This window comes from Balaenoptera physalus (genome assembly GCF_965194825.1).
Source record: "Balaenoptera physalus genome assembly, chromosome: X".
NCBI lineage: Eukaryota > Metazoa > Chordata > Mammalia > Artiodactyla > Balaenopteridae > Balaenoptera > Balaenoptera physalus.
Genome location: NC_138903.1, coordinates 35,116,081 through 35,141,359, shown reverse-complemented (window position 1 = coordinate 35,141,359; position 25,279 = coordinate 35,116,081). Strand labels below are relative to the sequence as shown.

Sequence of the window (25,279 nt, the reverse complement as noted above, 5' to 3'; positions counted from 1 at the left end):
AAAATTTGACTTTTGAGTAAACTGTAAGAGTCCAATTTCATTCTTTTGCATGTGGATATCCAGTTTGCTCAACACCATTTATTGAAGAGACTATCCTTTCCCCATTGTATATACTTGGCACCTTTGTCAAATATTAGTTGACCATAAGTGTGTGAGTTTATTTCTTGGCTCTCTATTCTGTTCCATTGGTCTATGTGTCTATTTTTTTATGTCAGTTCCACACTATTTTGGTTACTGTAGCTTGTGCACACGTGTGTTTGTGTATATATATATATATATATATATATATATATATATATATATATTATGGATATATATAGTATATACTTTATTGAGGCATAGCTGTTGTACAATATTATATAAGGTTCAAGTACACAACATAGTGATTCAGAATTATAAAGGTTATACTTCATTTATAGTTATTATAAAATATTGGATATATTCCCTGTGTTGTACAATATATCCTTGTAGCTTATTTATTTTATACATAGTAGTTTGTACCTCTTAATCCCCTACCCCTGTCTTGCCCCTCCCACCTTCCCTCTCCCCCCTGGTAACCATAAGTTCGTTCTCTAAGTTTGTGAGTCTGTTTCTGTTTTGTTTGTTTAATATTTATTTATTTGTCTGTTTGTTATTTTATTTATTTTGGCTGCGCTGGGTCTTAGTTGTGGCATATGGGATCTTCGTTGCGGTCTTGGTTAGTATAGTAATTTTGACAATATTATTTCTTCCAATCCAAGAACATGGTACATCTTTCCATCTATTTGTGTCATCTTCAGTTTCTTTCATCAGCATCTTATAGTTTTCAGAGCACAGGTCTTTTGCCTCCTTAGGTAAGTTTATTCCTAGGTATTTTATTCTTCTTGATGCTATGGTAAATGGGATTATTGCTTTAAATTTCTCTTTCTGATATTTCATTGTTAGTGTATAGAAATGCAACAGACTTCTGTGTATTAATTTTGTATCTTGTAACTTTACTGAATTCATTGACGAGCTCTTGTAGTTTTCTGGTAGCATCTTTAGGATTTTCTATGTACAGTATCATGTCATTTGCAAACAGTGACAGTTTTACTTCTTTTCCAATTTGGATTCCTTTTATTTCTTTTTCTTCTCTGATTGCCGTGGCTAGGACTTCCAAAACTATGTTGAATAAAAGTGGCGAGAGTGGACATCCTTGTCTAATTCTTGATCTTAGAGGAAATGCTTTCAGCTTTTCACCGTTGAGTATGATGTTGGCTGTAGGTTTGCCATATATGGCCTTTATAATGTTGAGGTATGTTCCCTCTATGCCCACTTTCTGGAGTGTGTTTGTATTATAAATGGGTGTTGAATTTTGTCAAAAGCTTTTTCTGCATCTACTGAGATGATTGTATGGTTTTTATTCTTCAATTTGTTGATATGATGTATCACACTGATTGACTTGCAGATATTGAAAAATCCTTGCATCCCTGGGATAAATCCCACTTGATCACGGTGAATGATCCTTTTAATGTATTTTTGGATTCGGTTTGCTAGTCTTTTGTTGAGGAATTTTGCATCTCTGTTCATCAGTGATATTGGCCTGTAGTTTTCTTGATTTGTGGTATCTTTGTCTGGTTTTGGTATCATGGTGATGGTGTCCTCATAAAATGAGTTTGGGAGTGTTCCTTCCTCTGCAATGTTTTGGAATAGTTTCAGAAGGATAGGTGTTAACTCTTCTCTAAATGTTTGGTAGAATTTCCCTGTGAAGCCATCTGGTCCTGGACTTTTGTTTGTTGGGAGTTTTTTAATCAAATTTTCAATTTCAGTACTGGTAATTGGTCTGTTCATATTTTCTATTTCTTCCTGGTTCAGTCTTGGGAGAGTGTACCTTTCTAAGAATTTGTCCATTTCTTCCAGGTTGTCCATTTTATTGGTATATAGTTGTTAGTAGTAATCTTATGATCCTTTGTATTTCTGTGGTGTTGGTGGTAACTTCTCCTTTTTCATTTCTGATTTTATCAATTTGGGCCCTCTCCATTTTTTTCTTGATGAGTCTGGCTAAAGGCTTATCAATTTTGTTTATCTTTTCAAAGAACCAGCTTTTAGTTTCATCAGTCTTTTCTATTTTTTTAAAATCTCTGTTTCATTTATTTCTGCTCTGATCTTTAAGATTTCTTTCCTTTTACTAACTTTGGGTTTTGTTTGTTTTTCTTTCTCTAGTTGCTTTAGGCATAAGCTTAGGTTGTTTATTTGAGATTTTTCTTGTTTCCTGAGGTAAGCTTGTATTGCTATAAACTTCCCTCTTAGAACAGCTTTGCTGCATCCCATAAGTTTTAGATCATTGTGCTTTCGTTTTTATTTGTCTCTAGGTATTTTTTGATTTCTTCAGTGATCCATTAGTTGTTTAGTAGCATATTGTTTAGCCTCCATGTGTTGGTGTTTTTTGGAGTTTTTTTCTTGTAGTTGATTTCTAGCCTCATAGCATTGTGGTTGGAAAAGATGCTTGATATGATTTCAGTTTTCTTAAATGTACTGAACCTTGCTTTGTGACCCAGCACGTGATCTATCCTGGAGAATGTTCCATGTGCACTTGAAAAGAATGTGTATTCTGCTGCCTTTGGATGGAATGCTCTATAAATATCAATTAAGTCCATCTAGTCTAAGGTGTCATTTGAAGCCTGTGTTCCTTATTGATTTTCTGTCTGGATGATCTGTCCATTGATGTAAGTCGTGGGTTAAAGTCCCCCATTATTATTGTGTTACTGTCAATTTCTCCTTTTCAGTCTGTCAACATTTGCATTATATATTGAGGTGCTCCTACGTTGGGTGCATATATATTTACAATTGTTATATCTTATTGGATTGATCCTTTGATCACTATGTAGTGTTCTTCTTTGTCTCTTGTAACAGTCTATTTTAAAGTCAATTTTGTCTGATATGAGTATTGCCACTACAGCTTTCTTTTGATTTCCATTTGCATGGAATACCTTTTTCCATCCTTTCACTTTCAGTCTGTATGTGTCTAGATCTGAAGTGAATCTCTTTTAGGCAGCAAATATACAGGTCCTGTTTTTGTATCCATTCAACCTGTCTGTTTCTTTTGGTTGGAGCATTTAGTCCATTTACATTTAAGATAACATTGAAATTTGATTATTTTTTAATATAGGCATTTAGTGCTTTAAATGTACTCCTAAGTATTGCTTTTGCAATATCTCATAAATTTTAATATGATAAATCTATTTTCATTAAACTCAGGATACTTTATAATATTGTTTTTTATTTCTTCTTTGAACCACAGGTTATTTAGAAGTATGTTTAGTTTTGAAATATTTGAGGAATTTCCATAGGTCTTTCTGTTATTGATCTCTACTTAAATTCCACTGTGGTCAGAGTATACTTTGTATAGGTTTGAATCTTTTTAAACTTATTGAGACTTATTTTATGGCCCATATGTTCTGTCTTGGTAAAGTTGGTTGATTTTGTTCTTCAAGTCTACTATATCCTTGCTGATTTTTTTTTTCTCTTTAAAAAATCGATTGTTGAGAGAGGGACATTGAAATCTCCAACTATTAACTGTAGATTAGATTTGTTTATTTCTCTTTGTAGTTCTGTCATGTTTGCATGATTTATTAGGTGCATAAACTTTCAAGATTGTTATTCTTCCTGATGATCCCTTTATTATTATGAAATTACATTCCTTAACACTGGAAATATTCTTTACTCTGCAATCTAATTTGCCTAATAGTGATACAGTCACTCCAGCTTTCTGTCAGTTAGTGTTAGCGTAGTCTATCTTTTTCCATCCTTTTATTTGTGCCTTTATAGTTAAAGTGTGTTCTTCTAGGCACCATATAGTTGGGTCTTGGTTTTTTAATACAATCTGAAAATCTCTACCTTTTAATTGGGGCATTTAGACCATTAACATTTAACGTGATTATTGATATAGTTAGGTTTAAAAATTTCATCTTGCTACATGTTTTATTTTTGTCATATCTGTGATTTGTTCTTTTTTTCCTTTTTTCTACTTCCTTTTAAATCAAATACTTTAAAAATCCTATTTTATCCCACCTAATGACTTACTAATTATAACCTTTAAAATTTTATTGGTTGCTTTTGGATTTACAATGTATATCTTTAACTAATCACAGTCTAACCTTCAAGTGATATTATGCCACTTCACATATATTGAAGGAGCCTTACAATAGTGTTCTTCCATATTTCCCCTCCTAATCTTTTTGCTATTGTTATACATTTTGTTTTACATATATTATACAACCCATGCTACATTGCTATTATTTTTGTTTAAACAATTATCTTTTAAATTTATTAAATAACAGAAAAAGTCTTTTTTTACATTCAATGATATTTATTTTATTTATTTTTTATTGAAGTATAGTTGATTTACAATGTTTTGTAATGATATTAATTTTTAGTTGACTACAACTGGGTCATATGTAAGTTTTGATATCTAGCATTCTCTCTATTGTTTATATTTAAATAGTCTATATTTAGTTTGGTCTTTTGTTTGTTTGGTTCTTTTTGGCCACACCACACAGCATGTGGAATTTCCCCGACCAGGGATTGAACCCGTGCCCCCTGAAGTGGAAGCGTGGAGTCTTAACCACTGGACCATCAATGAAGTCCCAGAAAAAGTCTTATATTTACCCAGGTAGTTATCATTTCTGGTGCTCTTTATTATTTTGAATAGATACATATTTCCATCTAGTATCATTTTTCTTTTGCCTAAAGGACCTCCCTTAACATTTCTTACAGTGTGGGTCTACTGGTGGTGAATTCTTTCAGATTTTTTTATATCTGAAAATGTCTTTATTTCCCTGTGCCTTGAAAGATATTTTTGCTGAGTAAAGAATTCTAGGTTATTTATTTCTTTTTTCCTTTCAGTACTTTAAAGATGCCATTCCATTGTTGGCTTAGTCTGCTCCAGCTGCTATAACAAAAATATCATACACTATGTGGCTTAAATACAAATACTTATTTCTCACAGTTCTGGAGGCTGGGATGTCCAAGATAAAGGTACCAGCTGATTCATTGTCTGATGAGTATCTGGCCCACTTTCTGCTTCATGGACAGCCATGTTTTCACTGCAACCTCACATGGTTGCAAGGGATAGGGAGCTCTCTGAGGCGTCTTTTATAAGGGCACAATCCCATTCCTGAGGGCTTCACCCTTATGACCTAATCACCTCCTAATACCATCACCTTGGGGGTAGGATTTCAACATAAGAATTTTGGAGGGACATAAACATTTGGTCATTTGCAGCTGTCTTCTTACTTTACATTTTTCTTTCCAAACAGAAGTCATCCTTATCTTTGTTTTCTGTGCATCACCTCTTTTTCCTCTGGTGAATTAAAATTTTTTCTTTTTATCACTGATTTTATACAATTTGCTTATGATATGTTCCTTAAAGTAGTTTTCTTCATGTTTTTTGTACTTGGGGTTTGTTAAGCTTCTTGGATCTGTCAGTTTATAGTTTTCAACAAACTTGGGCAATTGTATACTTATAGGAATACAAAAATATCCAGTACTTGCCTCAGTAGTGGGGAATAATTAGCCTTAGGATAAACAAGGCTCTGATCCCCCCAACAAATCTTAAAAAAAGACTTAAGGTTATTAAATGGTTTTGAAGTAACTGAACTATGTCTCAGACCCTTTTGAGTACTCTGCCCGATGCCCTGTGAAATTGTGAGTTTTTCTAGACTTGCTGATGTGTATAGGCACTATCCCTGTACCTGTATGAGCCCCAAGTACTGTTTTGCTGTAACATTTAGGATGTCTCTTCCACCAGTCTCTGGTAGTTTTCCCACATACATGCACCAATCCCTATTCTACTGAATATTTAAGGGAGTTCCTCTGTGATCTCTGGAGTTCTCTGTGCAGCTCTCCTCTCCAGTACTCTGTCCTGTAAACTCTAGCTGCTTTGGTCTCCCTGGACACTGAGGTTTGTCTGCTCAACTCAGGGATTCTGCCTCAGGATGTTTCCTCTCCCTATATCACAACCTGGAAACGCTCTCAAGTCGGTAAGCTGAGGGAACCACAGTGCTCACCTTCTTTGTTTCCTGTCTCTCAGGGATTACTATTCTTCTGTGTCTGATTTCAGTGTCTTCAAAACTGTTGTTTCATATATTTTGCCTGGTGTTTGGTTATTTTAGGCAGGAGGGTAAATCTGGCCCATTGTACTCCAATTTTGCTAAAATTGATAGTTCATTTTCTGTACCTATTAATTTCTTCCCTGTTAATCCTTCCCTGGTAGAGGACGTGTTTCAATATTACTTTGTTGTATTTTATTTATCGTTTCCGTTATTCCTAATTCTACAAATTTATAATTCGTGTAGTCTGCATTTTGGTTCATGCTTTCAAAATTGCATGAATTTCTTCCTCAGGCAGTAACTCATGTAAAAAGGTAAAAATATTTAAATCTAAGAGATGACGTTCACTTAGAAATGTGATCTTCTATAAATTTTGCTGACAATGGTGTGTATGTGTGGCATCCCATAGACGCTGTGTGGATGTTGGTGGGATTGCCCTCTGGTTGGTGAGGTCTGACTTGACTCTGAACTGTCTTAGTTCCAACGAAACCTCAAAGTACTAGGGTGGTCATTGGACTGACCAATCATTGAGCTATAAGATAGCAAAGTGATTTTGAGAGTCTTTAGAAACATCTATCCATTCTTATCATTTTGTAGATGAGGAAAAAGAATTGTTAAGCATTTTAGAGGCTTACACAAGTCTCCTAGGAAATTCTGAGGCCTAAGCTGAGACTTAGTCTCTGGACTCCCATCCTGGCAATGCTTCCACATGGCTCTTCTCACTAAATATGTCCCTGTTAGTGCAGTGGTAATATTAGCATATATCAGGCCTTTCTGAGACACCGTTATTGTTGACTGGCACTTAATTTACCCTACTTTTTTTAAAATTAATTTTTATTGGACTATAGTTGATTTACAATGTTGTTAGTTTCTGCTGTACAGCAAAGTGAATCAGTTATACATATACATATATCCACTCTTTTAGATTCTTTTCCCATATAGGTCATCACAGAGTATTGAGAAGAGTTCCCTGTGCTATACAGTAGGTCCTTATTATCCATTTTATATATTGTAGTGTGTATATGTCAATCCCAATCTCCCAATTTATCCCTCCTCCCCCCTTCCCCTTTGGTAACCATAAGTTCGTTTTCTACATCTCTATTTCTGTTTTGTAAATAAGTTCATTTGTACCATTTTTTTTTAGATTCCACATATAAGCGATATCATATGATATTTGTCTGACTTACTTCACTCAGTATGACAATCTCTAGGTCCATCCATGTTGTTGCAAATGGCATTATTTCATTCTTTTTTATGGCTGAGTAATATTCCATTGTATATATGTACCACATCTTCTTTATCCATTCATCCACTGAAGGACATTTAGGTTGCTTCCGTGTCTTAGCTATTGTAAGTACTGCTGCAATGAACGTTGGGGTGCATGTATCTTTTTGAAGTATGGTTTTCTCCGGATATATGCCCAGGAGTAGGATTGCTGGGTCATATGATAGTTCTATTTTTAGTATAAGGAACCTCCATACTGTTCTCTGGAGTGGCTGTACCAATTTACATTCCCACCAACAGTGTAGGAGGGTTTCCTTTTCTCCACACTCTCTCCAGCATTTATTGTTTGTAGATATTTTGATGATGGCCATTCTGACTGATGTGAGGTGATACCTCATTGTAGTTTTGATTTGCATTTCTCTAATTTACCCTACTTCTTAATGTCACCCTACTTCTTGCTTATTAGCAATTTAAACTTCAGGGACTAGGATGGGTATGTCCAGTATGAAAGTAGAAGAATGAGGCACTTCCTGATACCAAGGCAGAGTAGTCTAGAAAACTACTTTCACCAAGTAGTAACTGGTGAAAAATGCGTTTGGAATATTTCACAGGAATTTAATTTGGGAACTAGAAGTTCTCATGATACGTTTTCTTTTCACCTTTTATTTCAAAAGTTCTATTGAGATTTAAAATACATAAAGTGTAAAAAAAAATTTAAGGCAGCTTGAAGTTTTACTATTTATATAATCTTTTGAAATGAAATGCTATTATGTTAAAGGAAGTGGGTAGCTATAGAATCCCTTGTAATTATCTCCAAGTGGATTGGCTACTCTACGTTTACCTGTTGATCACGTGTGCACTGGTAGACAAGCAATGGGTATTTCCATGATTAATTTGTGTGAAATGGTACTCATATATGGAGTAGAAATTCTAGCTTTGCAATGTAAGCACATTCTGGCATTTCAGCTGTCGTGGACACTGGGTTTGGAAGATCACAACTCTTAGAAGTCTTAGTACCTTCATCTATTAAATGAAAAGAATACCTACCCTCTCAAGGTACTGGCTTAGATTTCTTGCTCGTTATTATGAGCAGGCATGCTTGTCCTGTAACCAAAAGTTCAGAGTAGCCTACTTCTTGAGCAACGAAGCAGAACTTCACACACACCTTCAGCTAACTCAGCTCCACTTGTTCTGTTAAAGCAACTTGGGAACCACAGATAATGTAACATACGGGAATTTAAAAAATAGAGTCCAGAAAAAACATAAAGGAAAAGATCCTTTACATTGGTCTTAGCAACGAATTTTTGGATATGAAACCAAAAGCACACAAAAAAGCAAAAATAAACAAGTGGGACTACATTAAAATAAAAAGCTTCTGCACAGCAAGAGATACAGTCACCAAAATGAGAAGGCAACCTACAGAGTGGGAGAAAATATTTGCAAACTACATATAAGGCGTTAATATCCAAAATATTGATATATAAGGAACTCCTACAACTCTATAGCAAATAAAATCCAATTAAAAAATGGGCAGAGGATCTGAATAGGCCAACAGGTACTTGAGAGAGTGCTCACCATCACTAATTATTAGGGAAACCACAATGAGTTATCACCTCACACCTGTTAGAACAGCTATTATCAAAGAAACAAGAGAGAACACACACAAGGATGTGGAGAAGAGGGAACCCTTGTGCACTGTTGGTGGGAATGTAAGTTGGTGCAGCCACTATGGAAAACAGTATGGAGGTTCCTCAAAAAACTAAAAATAGAGTTACCATATGATCCAGCAATCCCACTCCTGGGTATATATCTGAAGGAAACATAAACACTAATTCAAAAAGATACATGCACCCCAGTGTTCATAGCAGCATTACTTAATTGCTAAGGTATGGAAGCAACCTAAATGTCCATCAACAGATGAATGATTATAGAAGATGTGGTCCATATATACAATAGAATATTATTCAGCCATGAGAAAAAAAGAAATCCTGCCATTTGCAACAACATGGATAGACCTGAGTGCACTATGCTATGTAAAATAAGTCAGAGAAAGATATACTGTATGATCCCACATATATGTAGAATATAAAAAAACCAAACTCAGAGAAACAGAGTAGAATGGTGGTTACCAGTGGCTGGGAGGTGGGGGAAATGGGGAGATATCAAAGGGTTACCAACATCCAGTTATAAGATGCACAAGTTCTGGGGATCAGAACTATAGTTCAGCATGATGACTATAGTTAACAATACTGTATTATATACTTGAAAGTTGCTAAGAGAGTAGATCTTAAATGTTCTCACCACAAAAAAGAAATGGTAATTGAGTGAGGTGATGGAGGTGTTAACTAATCCTACTATGGTAATCATTTTGCAATGTATCAGTGGATCAAGTCATCACCTTGTACATCTCAAGCCTACACAATATTATATCAAATATTTCTCGGTAAAGCTGGAAAAAAAAGAATTGACTGTATGTGAAAAGTCAAATGACAGGCTGAGAGAAAATATTTGTAATAAATACATCCAAGTAAGGATTTGCATCATGAATACATAAAGAATTCCTACAAATCAATTAAGATAACTGAATTTTTAAAAACACACAAGAGTTGAACACCTCATAAAAGAGGCTATCGGGACTTCCCTGGCAGTCTAATAGTTAAGACTCCATGCTTCCACCGCAGGGGGCACAGGTTCAGTCCATGGCGTCGGGGAACTAAGATCCCACATTCCTCGTGGTGCGGCCAAAAAAACAAAGGAGGAGGATATCAAGGTGGTCAACGACAAACTGAGTGTTCGGTATCACTAATCGTAATGTGAAGGCAAATTGAGATACCACCACGCACACCGAATGGCTAAAACGTAAGTCTGAGAATAACAAGTGTTGGTGAGGATGTGGAACAGCTAGAACTTTTCTACACTGTGGTGGGAGTATGAATTAGTATACGACTTTGGAATAATGTTCGGCAGTACTGTCTAAAGCTAAATATACCTTATTTCTGAGCAAGGTTGAAATGTCAATATTTTAACGTTTTAAAGTCAAATCAACCTTAGTCAAAATGTTTCACATTGAAATTATATAATGGTGAGATGTGAACTCAATTTAGAAAGTGTATAGATTTCTTGTTTACCAAAGTATAACAATATTAGTATCAGTATACTAGTGAATGCATAGTTTGCAAAAAGGTGAACCATGGGTGGGGCTCTATGTAGGATTTTACAGAAAAGCCTCATTTTATTATATAATAGAAATTTAAATGAAACTTTGAAAAGTTTTGGGCTACATATGTTTCCATAGAAGAGATCTACTTAACTCTCTAAAAATGCTGACCTTTTGACGAGGCAGTATCTGAAGGTGTGGGTCACTAGCCTTCATAAGCCTTTTAGGGTTTACCTCATGCAGAGTTCAGGCTAATAAATGCATATAGTTAAAACACCATCTCCATCCTAATTACAGAGAAGAGGGAGGCTTTTTAGATCCACTTATTTGGGAACAGATCAATAAATGCTTTTACTAGTTTTTAAGGATGGTTCATTAAGAAGGAAAAAATAGATTGCAGATAATATATACTGCACCTATTGCTAAAACGCTCTTTAAATCAAGCGTAAGGATTTCATACTTTAGTACAAGCCAGGGCATTGGGACAACTGAATGGTATGATGTCATCTCTTCTCTAGACAGAGTTTATTCAATCCAGAGAAGAAGGAAGGAAGAGTAGAATACATGCTCGTTAGGAACAATAAAAGGAAGAATACATGCTCATTTCCTTTTTTTAAAATGACATCCAGACTTAAAAAAAAAAAACCTCTGAAATCTTCCTCTAGCCTGAAATATGAAGGGTCTATTTTTGCAGCCAACAGTACATCCTGTTTATGATAAGTGATTCAAGTTCCTGGAATGTCCATTAAAAAAAATCTAACCCTTCAATTTTTACACTGCCCCATGCTATTTCAGTGGAGTGGGAGCTTGTATGGGGGGATGTGTCATTGTGTAAGGTGGTCCACCTCCAAATCCCCTGTGGAACAAGATGGAATATAGTAGAAATGTGTTTAAAAACTTAACCAAAGAACAAAACCAGAACACAGCAATTTGTAATGACTATTTATTAACACATGTATCACAAATGTTCACAATATCAATGCATTCTTGTTGGCATGCGAGACAGAGGAATTGTTTTTTAGGATCTTTTAAAAATATTTTGACTTTTGTTCCCCCTTCACACTCATTTCTAAATTGATTTGATGAGGTCCTCGATGTCTGTAATGTCAATGCAAAGAAAAAATATAGAAAGAAGTAAAATAACAATAGCAGTTAATTGGGGAAAAACAGAAGTAATATTATTTCCTTCACAGGAAGCAACAATACAGCTTTGTAACAGGATTATACAGGTGCACTAAACTGTCTACAAGTAAGTTCCCAGGCATGTAACAGTAAGGAGCAAGGATGCCACCCAAAGCTCGACAACTTCCTTCGTGCATGACACGTGCCTTTTTCTCCTCATGGACAATTACCAATGTATCTCTTTACATGTCCTAGGCAGCCTGAAGAAGGTAGGAAAGAGCCTTAGTAAAAGGGAAAACCCAACCAAAGGAGATTAAGCCAAAAGAACAGATAGCTATCTGCTTATCTACATCTAGGGGGGTGCGGCATTTATCAATCATGATCAAGGGCTAACAGGAGCCTCCCACACTACATGCGGGGTCCCCTAGGACTAGATGCAGGGAACCTGGCTACACTCTGGCACAACAGGGCTTCACAAGATGGAATGCTACGCATGATGCAGGCTCAAAGGTGGAGCAGAGATTGTGTGGGAGTGTCAGTTGCACGGGGTGAGGGGGTTAGGACAGGTGTATTATGTACTGTGCTCTAACATTCTTTGGAAGTCTTTCAAAGATTGCTGCAGTTCCTTTCGAAAACAGGTCTCTTCTTCCATCATTCTTGAAAGACTAAGAGAAATTAAAACGTGTGAGTGACTCACCATTAATAAGGCCTTAAAATAAGGTAACAAGCTGAAGAGAGCGTTTTGACGTTTTCCAGAGCAGTGATCACATCTCCTCCCCAGCACCACAGAAATGAGGCTTCGGCATGTGGCCAAGTGCCACCGAGATCAAAGGGTGAAGTGGCCAGGCAGCACTCTTGTCCCTTTAAAGGGGAGTATGTGCCCCAAAGGGAGAATCCTAGATTTAACCTCCCCCCACCATCACTCACCTTCTTACACCATCTCATACTGGTTGGCCGTGATGAACCGGGACAGACAGCAGGCCAGCAGCATGCCAATCAGCTGTTGGCAGAAGGAAAAAGAGAACGAGGCTCTGAAGTCACTGAGCTAACACATTTCTAACACCCCCCCCCACCGATGTAATTTTTAACAACTGAGGGCTTTGTGTACGTGAATGGGGAAAGGGCGCTAGGGAAAACGATCAAACCTGATTTCAGTAGTGGGATCTAAGACTTAGGGAGTCTAAATGCTGGTGGAGGTCAGCTGGAGGTTCTCCAACTGACCATAAGGTTCCAACTCTAGCTCCCTCTGGCCATTAAAAACAACTTTTGACATGTAAGTAGTATTAAAATGTGTTCATGTGTTCTGAGAGTAATGAAAAAAATTAAGTACCCCAGAATTAGCAAGATAGTAACAAAATGCCAGAATTCAAAACCATAAGCGCATGCATTGGGAAGCTATCTCAACATAGGATGACACCCCAGCCATACCCGGCTGACAGGATAATAGTTCTTTCCTTGGGACAATGGGACGCTAATCCTTGACTGGGTGAGTTTGCCAGAGAAGTAAGTCATGGCTTGTGAGAAGTGGGGCGGAGGGGGGCTTTAATTTCTCTTTGTCTCTAAACCATGTAGATATTTTAGGCCCAAATGGGCCCACCTACACCCAAGGTCTACCCCTTGGTTTTTCAGGGGCCCCAGCACAACCAATATCTGGGTACCCTACGCCTCCTCAGAAGACCTCAGTCTTCTGCCCACTCTGTGCCTTGACTTAACCTGTAACACAGGTGGATCTGATAAAAAGCTGTTGTAACACTAGCAAGACATCCTTAAGTGCAGATGCTTAAGGATCTGCTCATAGGAAACCAAAATTCCCATTCCTGCTGGAGAATCAGCACTCTTTGGACAGGACCCTGATTGTGCACTGGAGTGTAGAGGGCTGCAGCTTCTCTTGGCCATGTGGGGTCACTTCTCCTTAAGCAATTGGCCATGCTTTATCGGTTCAGAGGTGGCAATGAGCTTTAGAGATGATCTAGTACAGTGTCAAATGTGGCCCCAGGACCAGCAGAATCAGCATCATCTGGGACCTTGTTAGAAACACATTCTCAGGCCCCACCCCAAACCTGCTGAATCAGACACTCTTGGGGATGGGGTCCAGCAACTGGTGTCTTAACAAGCCTTCCAGGTGAGAGAACCACTCATCCAGTCCATCTGGTCACCCTTATCTTATAGGTGACACGTTGGGTCCCACCGTTGGTCAAGGCAACACCTCAACTCTGTTCTAGCTCTCCGCTCAATCCTGCAGGTTCCAACCTGCCTCCCTTTCTTGGTGAAATACCAGAGTCTTATCTTCCTTTTTCAAATGGAAATCGTGCTGTGAAATCTGCAAACTATAACTTCTGTCAGGTAAGGAAAATCACCCTATTGGACTTACCCTATCTCCTACCAAGGCTCTGGCCACCATCATTTTGTGCCACAAAATACGTAGTATCGTGCACGTACCACCAAGTGGTCAGAGGAACCATGGCTGTAACCTCCAGAATATTGTGCCAAATGAGAAACTAAAATCCCCTCCGTGAGTGCAAGGACTTTGAACCTTATAGCTTGTCTCTTTTCATTAGAACTACCATTTTTTAGGACCAACATACACCAGATCACACTTGATACGCTCAAAATGCAGATGCCAGCCAAAACCCAAGTATTAGAGGCACATAACACAATCAGAAATATCGAGTTATTTAATCCTTACTACATGCCTGGGCAGTATTACCATCCCAACTGTCCACAGAAGAAAATGGGTTCAGGAGAGGTTAAAGAATCTCCCCCAAACCATACAGGTAACCCACACAGAGTTTAAGGCTCCACCCTCTTCTAGCCATGGATAGCCCCTTTTCCAGCCCCCGCTCCCACCGTGGGGCCTAGACCCTTTTCCTCTCCAGAATAACTCCTCTGCCTCACGCCACCAAGGGTTCCTTCCTGCCTTACATTGCAGACTTCAGGGAGAGGACTGTCAGTGGGCATCTCTTTATTTGATCTCAAGTTCCTAGACCCTCCTTTCTTTGTAAAGCTTAGCGCTTTAGGTTTTTCTCGTTGACCTCATGTGTGTTTTAGCACTTAACAGTAGCCAGCATTCCATTTCACAGTTTGCAATGCTCCTGGCCCCCATGGCAATTCACGAGCCACACAGCCAGAAAATTCTGCAGTACGCTTCAATATTTCTTGCATCTGAGATGTCTGCTTTCAAGGGAATACAGCATGTCCCTCCACCTTTTTTCCCTCAAACAGAAACAGCATCATCCTTAAGCACCAGACAAACTTTCTCACAGAAATAATAACTTTAAAAAATATAAGTAAAAATAAAAGCTATTTGCTTTCAAACTAACTACGTTTTGTATTTCTAGGGCAAGAATATACCTCCTGTTTGCCCATGGGAGGAGACAGATTTTTTTAAAATTATTTTTTAACATCACTGTGTGAAGTTGTTAGAGCTTAAAATTGATCAAGGGCTCATTATACAACTTACGATTGTCGTTATCACATTTTGATCCGTTAGGTTTTTGTTCCAACCTTATGTATACTATGAAAGCAATTTATTACCGTAAAATTTTTAAAAATGATGCATCATGAAATTTTGAGTGAAGAAGAATTTTTCGGTGAATTTTATGCAGATACTTTCTCTGATTGTCCAAGCGATATATATACTAGTGTCTCAGAAGATAACAGTTCTTCAGAATATAGTTCTGATTCCGACGATGTGAATATTAGACCAACAAAAAGACAAAAAACCTTAGTGATTAATTCTGATACGGAAAGTGAAAATGAAACTCATGGTGCTGGAGAATGCTCCTTTGCTTCTACATAAGAGTGGATTGAAGACAACATTTTATGAAAATTAGACTTTATAGGAGTGTCAGGTGTAACTATTGACTGTAATAACGCACAAAGTGTTAGTGAAATAACAGAATTAATTTTTGGTAACGACTTTTTCGAGTTGGTCGCTTCTCAAACGAACCTGTATCACCAACAGAATGAAAAATCGTATAAAAAGTATAAGGCTTTAAAATGGACTGATGTAACCAACAGTGACATGAAGAAGTTTCTTGGATTAATAATTTAGATGGGACAAATAAGAAAGTCACACTGGAAAGAATATTGGTCGACTGATCCCTTACTTGAAACACCTACCTTTCCAAAGATTATGACGAGAAGAAGCTTCAAACAAATAATGACATTTCTTCACTTAAACGATAACGCAGAAGCTCCACTTCCCACGGACAGAATTTCAAAAGTTAAACCTCTTTTGGATTATTTTCTACCAAAATTTCAATTGATCTATATACCTAAACAAGAGCTATCACTTGAGGAGGCAATGATAAAGTGGAGAGGACGACTCAGATTCAAAACCTATAATCCTGGAAAACTTACAAGATATGGAATTTTGGTCAGGATGGTTAGCGAAAGTGAAACTGGATATATATACAACCTTGAGATTTACACGGGTGAAGGGAAGAAACTGCAAGAAACAATATTATTGGTCCTACAACCTTATCTTGGTTCATGGCACCATATTTACCAAGACAATTATTACAACAGTGTGTCCACATCTGAAATATTGTTGAAAAATAAAACCAGAGTTTGTGGGACTATAAGAGAGAGTCGTGGTCTACCAAACCAATTAAAGGAGAAATCTAAAAATCTACAGAGGGGAGAAATGACATTCTTCCAGAAGGGAGAAGTGATTCTTCTTATACGGAAAGACAAGAGGCTAGTCCGCATGGCGACACTATTCATGACGCCTCCACAGCATCTACAGGAAAGGAAGACAGGAGGACTGGCCATCAGATAACTCAGCCCACTTGTATATTAGAGTATAATAAATATATGAAGGGAGTTGATCGATCTGATCAATATCTGGCAAACTTCAATATCCTCTGGAAAACTCGAAAATGGTATAAGAAAGTGGGTTTCTATTTGATTAATTGCGGTGTATACAATGCGTTTAAAATTTATTGTAGCCTTATTACACAGAATAAAATGTCTTACAAGCAATTTTTGTTAGCAGTAGCTACAGAATGGGTAACTGACCGTTCTGGTGAATGTAGTGGTAGTACCGCACCTGGTCCTTCTTGTGGCGTTTCTGAAAGAGCCCCCTGCAAAGACCCACGTTGTCGACCATCAGGTAAAATAAACGAACATCTTCTAGAGGAAATAATACCCACAGGACTAAAATAAAAAATGCCGCCAGAAAGTATAGAGTCTGCTCTTCCAGGGGAAAGCACAGTGAAACACAGTATATTTGTAATAGATGTTCTGTTTCCCTGCACAGAGGTGCCTGCTATACAGCCTACCATGCTCTAATGAAATATTAGAATGCTTTAGTAAGACATGAACAAAGTTTCAAATAAATACATTCAGTGCAAAAAAAGTTGTTGATATTTACTCAAACGCGCGTGTTTCAATATTCACTTACAGAACAAATCGCCGGGCCACAGGCGTTAGTTTCTGCAAAAATCCCCCAGTCAATAATGTTAACGTCTACTCAGAAATTGTTCCGAAAAGAAGTCCTGAGCTGAGGCACGTACAAGCTTTGTGAAAACAGCAGTTTACATATATTGGCTTTTATTTTAGTTAATTCTAGTGCAAGAAAAACTAGGATTTGGGATATGGTGGGTGTTTTGAATTGTTCGCAGGATTACTGACGTCAAATTTGCTACAGTGTTTCATCATATTTGAGAGAAAACTTTGATCTGTCATTTCCGTAAGCACCAAGTTAAGGGAAAGCGGGGAGGGGGGGGAAACATCCTATACTTAATACCATTTACTACCAGATTATTTCCAGGTACATAACTGAAAGCCTGTTAAAGGTAAAGACACAGCCTCTTCCTCAGTCAGGACCAAACGCTCGCTTGCCACTAGACCCAATTAATCTGTACACAGAAAAATCCATCTTTATTTAGATAAAACCCTTTTTTGTTTTAGGTTAAATATATGTAAATAGCGCCTCAAAGGACAGAGGTATGCCCTGTGGGATTCCAGGCTGCCCCTCAGAAGCACACTGCTGATGTGTCTTAAGGCTGGAGTATGTGGGCACCGGAACAAACTTCTGCTTTAAACCCCGGAGGAAGACAGGAAAAGGAGAGCTTGCCTCTTATACTAAACAGCCCTCAGGACGGAGACCCCAGAGCCACCTCTCCCTCTCCCCATGGCTGGCGAAGTGTCAAATGCCGTACAGCCTAGGGAGTCTGAGATCAGATTATTTATATTTGGTCGTCTAAGACTTTGTAATTAGCCTTCATCTAATCGTTGGAAGTAACATTTTATTTTTACCACTCTCGGCCTTGTCCGTTCTATATATTCTGCTTTCTTTTGGGTCATGAAAACCTCCGGGAGGCCCTTCGAGAACTGAGAAGCCAGAGAGGGAAGGAGAGACTTGCAAAAGGTCTACTCTAACCTTCTCGAAGCATCCCCACAAAGAGAGCTCCAGTAACAGGGATCATGTCGCTGGGGCTCTGCTAATTACCAGGAACAGGATGGACTCCGAAAGGTGGGAGAGGGGCTGAGAGAGGGGTGGGGTCCAGGTCAGCAAAGGCGACAGGGCAAGGGTGTCTTCCCCTGTGATCACCATGGGAGGTAAACGTGGCCGGGTCCCTGATTCCTGAGGGGCAGAGAGAGGCCAGCAAACAAAGCTGTAAAAGGCAACTTTCTTAACAAAGTGGCAAGCAATAGGTCGAAAATTTTGATCCTTATAATGCCTGTGGAGATTTTGTGCTGATGACCTAACTGGGAAAGTGCCAAGTTATCTGGTTTGAAATAAAACTGTATAAATGCTTTTAGGGACCGTTTCAGGGCCTGAAAATACTAGGGGAATAAGTAAAAAGTTCCGTTAGCCTTATTCGGCCATGTCTCATCAAGGCTATTGACAGCTTTGTCCCTGCCCTCTATACAGAAAAGGTAAACAAGTCCCAGAAAAGAATCCTTGGTCCGTAAGGAATCATCTCAGTCGCCTGTGGGCCCTGGAGGAGGCCCTGCAGGGGTGAGGGTCAGGGGATGGATGGGTAGGAAGAGGATCTGTATTTTTTTTATTTATTTATTTTTGGCTGCGTTGGGTCTTTGTTGGTGTGCGAGGGCTTTCTCTAGCTGTGGCGAGCGGGGGCTACTCTTCATTGCGGTGCGTGGGCTTCTCATTGCAGTGGCTTCTCTTGTTGCGGAGCACGGGCTCTAGGGGGGGCCCGGGCTTCAGTAGCTGTGGCGCATGGGCTTAGTTGCTCCGCAGCATGTGGGATCTTCCCAGACTAGGGCTTGAACCCGTGTCCCCCTGCATTGGCAGGCGGATTCTTAACCACCTGCGCCACCAGGGAAGCCAGGATCTGTATTTTTTGATGAGTACCTTTGTCTTTGCAATTCCACAGACTCAAATCCTTTCATTATAAAGGCAGAAACTGAGTTCCATTTAGGTGCTACGTGAGGCAAGAGCAAGGGTTATCTCTGGCCTAAATGTTGAATACAGCAGACCAAATGAGATCATCAGAATTGTAATCCTGGATCTACAGTAGCCGCCCAACCTCAAGCAAACCACTCAACTCTCCCTTCTGGAAAACAGCTCCACCGTCCTTACTCAGGACTGTAACATTCTGTGCTTTGGGGGATTAATCCAGCCTAACAGTCTCCAAGTCTAGCGAAGCTATTTATGTTGGATACAGAAGTGCTAAATACAGAGACCCATAGCAGAAGGCCAACCAAGGCGGGAAGCAGTGTCACAAACTGAGCAATACAAGTGTCCAGACTCGGACGCTTGGCTTCCAGGTCATGTTAGGAACGAGGGAGGTGAGGACATTTCTCTGTGTGTGTGTTCCCAAGACCCCTCAGATAAAAGAGTAGCTGCCAAAGATGCAGGGAGGAGGTACCCTATAAAAACACACTCAACCACCTGCTATAAATTCATAGGGCAGCAGGACCTGCCCATCAAGTCCAGACAAATGGCCTTTTCCTTGAGAGGGCAAAGGCACCGGGACTTTGTGGAGAGAAATATTAAACACCTGCCAAAACCCTGCTATCCAAAAACAGCACTCAAGAGCTTTAAGTTAGCTAAATTAGGTAACAGGACAAAGTTCTCGCACAGTCTATTAAAAGGCTAGACTCAGCTTAGTTTTCCTTGTACTTTATACCACCTTTAATTTCTAAGACAACAGATGTGCAAGGCCGGTTTGTTCCAACAGAGGATAGCATGGACGTCATGAGAGCAGGTGAGGAAAAGGGCAAGGAGAAGGTGGAGGGCAGGTGAGGAGTGGGGGCAGGGTGCTCTGTTCTTTCCTACCCACTTTGGCCTCTACTCAGTAGAGCTTGCTTCATTATAGGAAGGCTACCACATAGGCCACTGTGACTGATTTATCGGTATCAGCCAACATCTGCTAAGTTTTACTATAACACTTCTAGAATGTTCTAGAATTTTTGAACACCTGTGGCTAAAGCTTTGGTGGCAGGTGAGTAAGGCTGGTTCTTGAACGGGCATCTGGTAAGTGGCCACCATGGTCCCAGAGAGGCCCTGGATCTACTGACAACTGGAAGCCAGCTTCAGCTTCCAGGTACCCTGAGGCTGCTGGCTCCATTAAAAGCTGCAGTTCCTAGTGCGTCTGGCTAATAACAGCTGGCCGTGGCCTTTCCTTTCCCTGCCCCAAGCTGAGCACAGCAGACCTCAAGTCTCTGCCCCACTGTGGTTGACCGGCCACGCGGGTGAATGGTACTGCCTCTGCGATGCTCCTGGGCTTTGGGTTTTGTTTTCTTATCCCAACAACTCTGTAGTACCTTGAAGAAACCTAAACTCTTTGAAGAGAGTCTGTCTGGGGCTTCCTTGGGGCCAAAGCCCCTTTCTCGTTGCCCCAGAGGGCCACAGAGCAAACTTGGCGAGCCCCATGTCAGGGGTTTCTTCCACATAGCACACAGAGATGAATGCTCATCGGGCCAGATAACCACTGGTCTACACCTAAATCCCTCCACGGGGATGTGAGAAGTGCAAGAGGTATTAATCAGATTCTTTATGACCTGGTTCACCTCACTCATGAAAGTAGGACTGTCTTCCCAACCCCTCGTGGCCACATGGAAAGATTCTTGGATGAAAAGATGTTTCAGGGCTTCCCTGGTGGCGCAGTGGTTGAGAATCTGCCTGCCAGTGCAGGGGACACAGGTTCGAGCCCTGGTCTGGGAAGATCCCACATGCCGCGGAGCAAATAGGCCCGTGAGCCACAATTACTGAGCCTGCGCATCTGGAGCCTGTGCTCTGCAACAAGAGAGGCCGTGATAGTGAGAGGCCCGTGCATCGCGATGAAGAGTGGCCCCCACTTGCCACAACTGGAGAAAGCCCTCGCACAGAAACGAAGACCCAACACAGCCAAAAATAAATAAATAAAATCAATTAATTAATTTTTTAAAAAAAAGGTGTTTCATCCACGAGAGTCCTGGCTCTCTGAGGCTCTCTTTTCCCCAGGGAGAGTACCGGCTTCGTGTCCCTTCATGGGTCTAGGGTAGCCATTAGGGCCGACTGCAGCCATATTCCTTCCTCCAAGGGGATGGTCCTCCTCAAACGCAAGCACAAGCCTGTCCTGTAGGTGGTTAACCCAACACTGCACATACATGTGTGAAGTAAACCATATGTGCACCTGCCAGATGCCTCCTGCACGCTGCATCAGACACGCGGCCGGAATCCTCTAAAATGTCCCCTGGCCATTACTGATATGTCACTGAAGTGTTATTACTGAAACAGGATAGCAACCAGAAGAAAGTTCAGGGCTGCAACTTCTTTTGATGTGTCTCTCGAGACCGAGTTAATCAGTACTGTCTGTGGCACCAATCTGGTTTGCGTGTGTTGGCGTGTTGAGGGTTTAAGCCCTTCCCGAGCCGCAAAAAAACAAAACGTGGTAAAAGATTTTTAAAACTGCCACAAGAAATACACACTCGTGCTGGCTGGGCCCACATGCCCTTGTGAGAGGAAATGTCACACACGGTTTGGTAACTGCTTGGGAAGAAAAGCTTTTTAGACTTATCTGAGGCCAAGCCCTCCATGTGCAAAAACTACCAGGCTAACATGCTATGCCTTGATCTAAGTGATGGTCAGTACACAGTTAAGCTCATTTTGTGATAACTTATTAAGCTGTATACTTACAAGGTGTGCACTTCTCTTTATATGCCGTATTTCAATAAAGATGTTTTAGGAACAAACTTAAATAAGATTAAAGTGCATCTGCATTGCTCAGCAAGAAGGAAAGCGGTATAGGGGCCGTGGAGGGAGGGGTAATTACAGTCTGGGAGAGCTGATATAGAATTCAGGCAGGTAAAACCAGAGCCATGGCAACATTACTGAGGTAACACTAATTGGGCTTTGTTGGAAAAATGATCTGTTGGTCTGAAAAAAATTCTGTGTTAAAGATAAATCAAGTTTTTTTTTGGTTGTTAGGTATATATGCCGATCCTTCCACCCACAGCGATATTATAGCAACTGGCCGGGAGATCAGAAGCCTGTGGGACAACACACTGCCTGGTGCAGGTGGGCAAAATTTTAGATTTAGCTTAATCATGTTCCATCCTTGAGTATGTGTGGCTTGCTTAGTTTGCATAATGGCTTCTCCCATTCTTTTTTAGAGGCTGGGTGGAGATAAAGGCATATAACATTTCATATACACAAATTCAGTTTCCTCTTAAGAAATAATAATCAAACCTTGAGATCAAATAATGATGACAGGATGAAATGTGCTACATTTAGGCTTTCTTTAAAAGGGAGCGATCTCATGCACAATCCCCGGGAACTAAGAACCAAAAAGGGACAGGTCTACCAGGAAAAGAGCCCTACCCCCCTCCCCGAATCCAAATCAGCCATTTGATGTTTGGAGTTGTTTAGGCTCCAATTAAGGCAGCACTTTGTTCAGCTAACCTCCATTTGACCTACAGAAGAAGGGAGTTGTTTTTCTGGAGCTAGTCATTAGTTGAACTATTAACCAATATTCCCTTGATGGCAAAACTTCATTTAAGTTGAAAAAGGAAAATCAATAAACAGATGACCTGAGGACTAATGAGCAAGGAGTTCTGACCCCATCCATCAGCCTTTCCCCAGGCACAGGGAGGCCGCCAGAGATCTGGAGACCAGGGAAGGAAAGGAGAGCAGGAGACAGAGGAAAGGCTAGGTCGGACCGTAAGATTACCTGGGAGAATGCGATCCCAAAAGCCACTCCAGCGATGATTCCCATGTTGGTCTCCATGAAACTGGTCACCAGATCATAACAACCCTGAAAACACAGAGACACGGTCTCAGAGACATGCTTCACTCAGACCAGACCGGCTGGGTTACCTCGCGACACTCCCACATACACCCCAACCTTCATTCCGCAAACAGAATGAAAAATCTCAAACATACAAACGGTACAGAACCCCCAAGTGACCCTTCCTCTAAAATCACAGTGAACATATGGCCAATTTTGTTTCATTTAAATTTCTTCAACACTCATCCCCTGGCTGGATTATTTTAAAGCAAATCCCAGATATACACTTTCATCCACAAACGTTTCTGTTGTATGATGAAATTGAGCAAGAAGTCTGTAAGATCCATGAGGCGAATGCTGTAGGGATACAGAAGCAGACTTAAACACGTGAAAAGGCATTCTGCATCCTTGATCAGGAAAACTCAGAATCATAAACATAGTTACTAGCATTTTGACAACAAATGACAGAATCTTAGATAAATAAAGTGAAATCCTCTGGTTAGAAGGAGGTGTTTGAATACCTGCCAACTTTATGGCATTTTAGGGTTCTTCCTACGGAGATCATTAAGTTTTTTTTTTAGTAGGGAAAAACCCATGTTCTAGAGTCATATTTTCCACAGATTTACTATGGGACCTTGAAGAAGTCATTTCCCCTCTCTCTATTATGATGTCAATAACCTCATTCGTGAAATGAAGTGAGTTTCCCTTTAACATCCTGTGAAATCTCGACATGTTGTGATTAAAACCAACACCAATTTTACCAATTTCAATGTTAGTTTAATATTGATAAAGTTTAATTTCTTTAAAAGAAATGGTCTGGTTGGAGTTCGACAATGTTGCTAAAATAGTTTTGTTGTTATCCTGGATTACATTTTATCAACCCAGTCCAGGTAGGACACCAAATTTTGTGCATCACTCATAACGCAAAGGCAAAAGCTGACTCTTCCTGTTAAAACGCCTGACAGCTCAAACAGCAGGAATTAGCGAACATATATGTGTGTCAGTGTGTGAGTATATTTCTATAGTTTGGAACTGAGCCAAATCAACCTAGACTTCTGAAGTGACGTATTCAGCTTTGGAAGACATGGTCTTTCTCCAGTTTTCTGAAAAAAGGCCTCAACTTGAATGTATGAAGTCTGTGAAAAATCAAGACAATTTCATAAACAGGGTAAAGAGGATTATTGTTTATCAAGAAAGGCCCACTAAATTGTAATAACATCTGAAGAACAAGAACAACCGAAAACATGTCTCCCATTTTTAAATTCAAAGTTTAATGATTTAACATTTCTCATAGAGCTTGTGAAAATTCTGCCAATGCTGTATCTTCTAATAAATGATATTTTATGCATTCACAGTCTGTTTGCAAAGACAAAGATGCATTAATTTAGCAGCAGTGCTTTGACACATGTTTTCAATGCAATGGACAAACTATGCTCCTTAGTTACCTGATGCAAATTTGAAGGCCGGGGCAGGGGTGGGAAAGGAAATGCATTATTGCTCATGGGAAGTTTTGCAATTTGATTCTCTCTTTATAGGAGAAGCTTGCTCACTGATTTCATTTCTACTAGTGAAACTATATATCACACTATTTTCCAAAAGGTAGTGGAAAGAAAGTCAGTTCGGGTTAGGAAGAAGTCAAAGCCAGAAGAGATCTAGCACTTTCCCAAATGGCAGCAGCTAAGATAGAGTTTTTCTGTGCTGGTCATCGTTCATTGCTGTATCTCCTCCCCACAGCGATGCTCAGGCCAGGGAATGAAGTTCAGACCACCGCCAGTGTTACATCAGCTCAAAATATGGAAACACAAACCCAGTAATAAAAACCAGAGAGAAGTGAGGTGGGCTATTTTCTTACTCTGCAAAATAGTTTGAGATAGGTGTTTTTGTTTTTTTGGGGGGGGTAATAGGGTTTTTTTTTCTATTTTTTTGTTTTTGCCGTGAACTTTAATTCTACACATAAGGTGAATATGTTTTTCTAAAGTATGAAATCTCCTACAGTGGAGTAGAAATCAGAGTCAGTCACATTTTTTTTGAAAAGCCCACTCCAACCAGTAAGAGAAAACAGAAAAATGAAGTAAGGGCCTGGCATTGGTACAACTGTGGCAAAATCGTTCTCTCTAAACCTTGCTCCCCGCAGTGGGGTTTTGCTAACAGCAGCAGCAGCAGCATTACTGGGGATTTTGTTAGAAACGCAGAATCTGAGACCTCACTCCAGACCTACTGAATCAGAATCTGCCAGAATCTACCCATTTTTAATGAGTTTTAACGAATGTTAACAATATCTCCAGATGTTTCACGTGCCCATTAAAGTTTGAGAAGCACTCTTTGCTAAGAAAAGTTCCTCCACTCTTTTTCACTCTAAACAGAGAGCAAATTAATAAATTATAGCAGTAAGAGAGTTACTTAAGGTGAGAAGATGAAAGTGATTTAGCTTCTTCATTGTTGTTTAAACGATACAAGACCCAGGTTGCAATAAATGCTTTCCTTCTCCAGCTTTTTCTCTGTTATTCACTCTATGGACCCACAAG

General features: G+C 39.7%; 1 protein-coding gene across 2 annotated transcripts in view; it reads right to left on the bottom strand.

The window, feature by feature from the left end:
* Positions 1 to 11,378: 11,378 nt before the first annotated feature.
* TSPAN7 (tetraspanin 7) overlaps positions 11,379 to 25,279 on the bottom strand; it is a 140,445-nt gene continuing 126,544 nt past the window's right edge. Inside the window, exons 6-8 of one of the 2 annotated variants that reach the window (XM_082446656.1) lie at positions 22,698 to 22,781; positions 12,499 to 12,571; positions 11,379 to 12,236 (exon numbers count right to left, since the gene is read on the bottom strand). In XM_082446656.1, the coding sequence (XP_082302782.1) occupies positions 12,503 to 12,571; positions 22,698 to 22,781 (153 nt within the window). In that variant the 3' untranslated portion in view covers positions 11,379 to 12,236; positions 12,499 to 12,502. Of the gene's footprint in view, positions 12,237 to 12,498; positions 12,572 to 17,986; positions 18,164 to 22,697; positions 22,782 to 25,279 lie in introns of those variants that run through there. The other variant, XM_082446655.1, reaches the window with a different exon arrangement.